Source organism: Octopus sinensis, unplaced genomic scaffold (assembly GCF_006345805.1).
Source record: "Octopus sinensis unplaced genomic scaffold, ASM634580v1 Contig17447, whole genome shotgun sequence".
In the NCBI taxonomy this organism is placed as follows: domain Eukaryota; kingdom Metazoa; phylum Mollusca; class Cephalopoda; order Octopoda; family Octopodidae; genus Octopus; species Octopus sinensis.
The window spans coordinates 2,652-5,565 of NW_021835070.1; the positions used below are offsets into that span (position 1 = coordinate 2,652).

Genomic DNA, 2,914 nt, shown 5'->3' on the forward strand with positions numbered 1-2,914 from the left:
GGAGCTAACAATTACCTATACTTATATTAACTAGTAATTACCTATATTTATATTCATTAGTAATTAGTAAAATTCAATATACACTAAATATAAAAGAAGAGGGAAACCAAAGTGGAATATTTTAAATGAAAGCAAACAATTTATGGTAGAATTGATATCAAACCAAAAGACACAACAACTAAACATTCTAGGATGACTCAAACAAATTTACCTATGTTTAGTGAAATGTCTATACTAAGACTGAGAGGAAAATTACTATTTTATAATAGTGGATTATAGTAAGTAGGGTAGGGACTTTGTGATAGGTAATGAATCAGAGATGTAAATTAGCAGTAATAATGGATGCCACAGGTAGGCTCTTTAAGTGTGACGTGTGAAAGAAACATAGAGTTGATATTTTTACATGAATATAAAGTATTGTATAAGATTTGGTATGTGAGAGAATCATTTAACAATAGTCATGGAACATCTACTATGTTGGCTGTAGATAGGTATCTTGTATTTGTTGTCCCTTTAGTATTGTGGCTGCAACTGGATTGTCATTGGTATATTCTGCAAAATATCAAATATACAAACACAAATTACATTTCAATATAACAACTCCAATATATAAAGATACAAACATTGATCTTATATTACACTAAGCATAACATTATATATTGTCCTACAGTAATAAAGGCAATTACATTTATATGTTATGTTTTGATAAAAGTTACCTGGTTCTGCAGGTATCTCATCATATGGTTTAGTCTTGCCATTACTCTTGCTAGCTTCTCTGTCCTTTTGGGATGTTAAGGTGTCACTGTTGTAAGACATGATGGAACTGGTGCGACGTCCTTGACTATGGATTGAATCACATCTCTGTTGATTAGAAAAAAAAGCAGAAGAAACATTCACATTTCATTTCTAGAATGTTCGTGGTAAGACTAAGAAAGGAATACTTTTATGGAGTTGAAATGCTATAATTAAATTTTTTAACTAATAAAAATAAACTGGAATTCACAATTAAATAAAATGAAAATATTGTTCAATGAAATACTTATATGCAAATTTTAAATGGGTATTACTAGTAAAAAGTAAAATTATGAAACATCTTTCATCTTTTACGGAAAAAATATAAGAAAGGGATATGACATGTAAAAAAAACAAGATGTATAGCATACGTTTTCAGGAATATTGTGAAGAAATGTGATGCAACAACTGGATTGTTTCAAAATATATTTACCTGAGGCACAGGTGGAAGTCTCCTTTGTGTTGTTGAGAATTTCCACTCATCTGGTGTCTGTTCCATCTCCAGAAAAAACTGACTTTTAGATTTTATTGTCTGAAGATTTCGGTTAAATATCTCTTCTGCATTTCTCGTTATTGCAACAGGATTGTTAGTCTGATACAGTAATTGTCTCATCTCAGTCTGAGAGAGAAAGTTGGGATTCTCTGCTGTTGTGGGTGAGTTATTTGTGTGATTAATACATCTGAAAACACACAGTGTTATGGACACTACAATAGCCACAGATAGTATTACAGCTGCTGCTACAATGATAATTACCCAAGTCATATTCAGGTCGTGACCAGACTGGAATGGCACAGCAGTCAACATTGGAGATGTATCATTACTAACAAACAGTGTTAGTATGATAGCAGTTGTTGCTGATTGAACTGGAGTACCACCGTCTTTCACTATAAACTGCAGCTCATATGTTCCTGCATCATTTTGGTAAACTGTGCGAGAGAAAGATAACACACCAGTGTGTGAGTTCACTGTAAACAGGTTTTATCATTGGATCTCAGTATTCCATATGTGAGGAAAGCATTGTTTCCAGTGTCTTTGTCAGATGCTCTCAGAATTGTGATGTCCTTCTTACTGTGTGGATGGTAGTGGACATCGAGATTGTAAGGGTCATTATTAGGAAACGTAAAATACGGAGCATTATCATTTTTATCTAGAATCTCAATAACAATATTGCAGTGTCACTGAGAGAAGGTGTTCCATTATCTTTCACTAAAACCTTGAACTTATAGATGTCTTTCATTTCTCGATCTATTGGTTGTGATGTAGAAATAAATCCATATTTTGTCAGTTGGAAAGGAATGTTATCATTGTTGTTATCATTGATGATAGAATATGTAAGTTGGCCTCCATCTTCAAGATCTGGGTCTGTAGCATTGATGAAGCCAATAGGGAAGTCAACTTTCTGGTTTTCATAGGTGAGGAATTGGAATGTTTCTTTGGTAAAATGTGGTTCTACATCATTGACATCAGTTACTTTGACAGAGAAATATTTTTTACTTTCTAGTTGAGGTGACCCCATGTCATGACACACAATAGATGCTTTATAGTGGTCCCTTATCTCTCTGTCAAGGTGGCCCTTAACAATCATTTTATATTCTTTAGAATCTATTTTGGCAAGTTTAAATTTATCATGTTTTAAATCACAGATAACCTCACCATTAGGTCCACTATCAGTGTCAGTGACCATAACATAAGCTATAAAACTATCTACTTCACTGTCTTCTGAAACTGCAGCTGAGCTCTCTGATAAAGGAGATACAAAATCTATATTTATCAATGGAGCATTATTCTGGTTATTAACTATATGAATCTGAACTGCTGCAACAGATTTTTTTGGTGGTTTTCCTCCATCCCTTGCTTCAATAAATAACTTATAATACTGCATTTTACTAAAATGAAAGCTGTCATGTAAAAATAAATCTCCAGTTTTCTTATCTAATACAAAATATTTCTGGATATTTCGAGATGTTTTATGGTTGAAATGATACGAAATCCTTCCATTGTCTCCAGAATCTTTATCTGTGGCCTTTAAAGTAAAAATTGGTAAATGTCTTTGATGTGAATTACTTACAGATGTGTTGTACAGGTCGTGTGAAAATACAGGTGTGTTATCATTGACATCAG

The 2,914-nt window shown here is 32.9% G+C and overlaps 1 protein-coding gene across 1 annotated transcript; it reads right to left on the reverse strand.

Moving 5' to 3' along the window:
• Positions 1–225: 225 nt before the first annotated feature.
• On the reverse strand, positions 226–1,952 carry LOC115231114. Its single transcript, XM_029801200.2, has 3 exons — positions 1,226–1,952; positions 717–861; positions 226–552 (listed from the first exon to the last, which is right to left on the reverse strand). The coding sequence occupies exons 1-3, from the start codon at positions 1,595–1,597 to the stop codon at positions 473–475; spliced, it is 597 nt and encodes a 198-aa protein (XP_029657060.1). The 5' UTR covers positions 1,598–1,952; the 3' UTR covers positions 226–472.
• Positions 1,953–2,914: the final 962 nt, after the last annotated feature.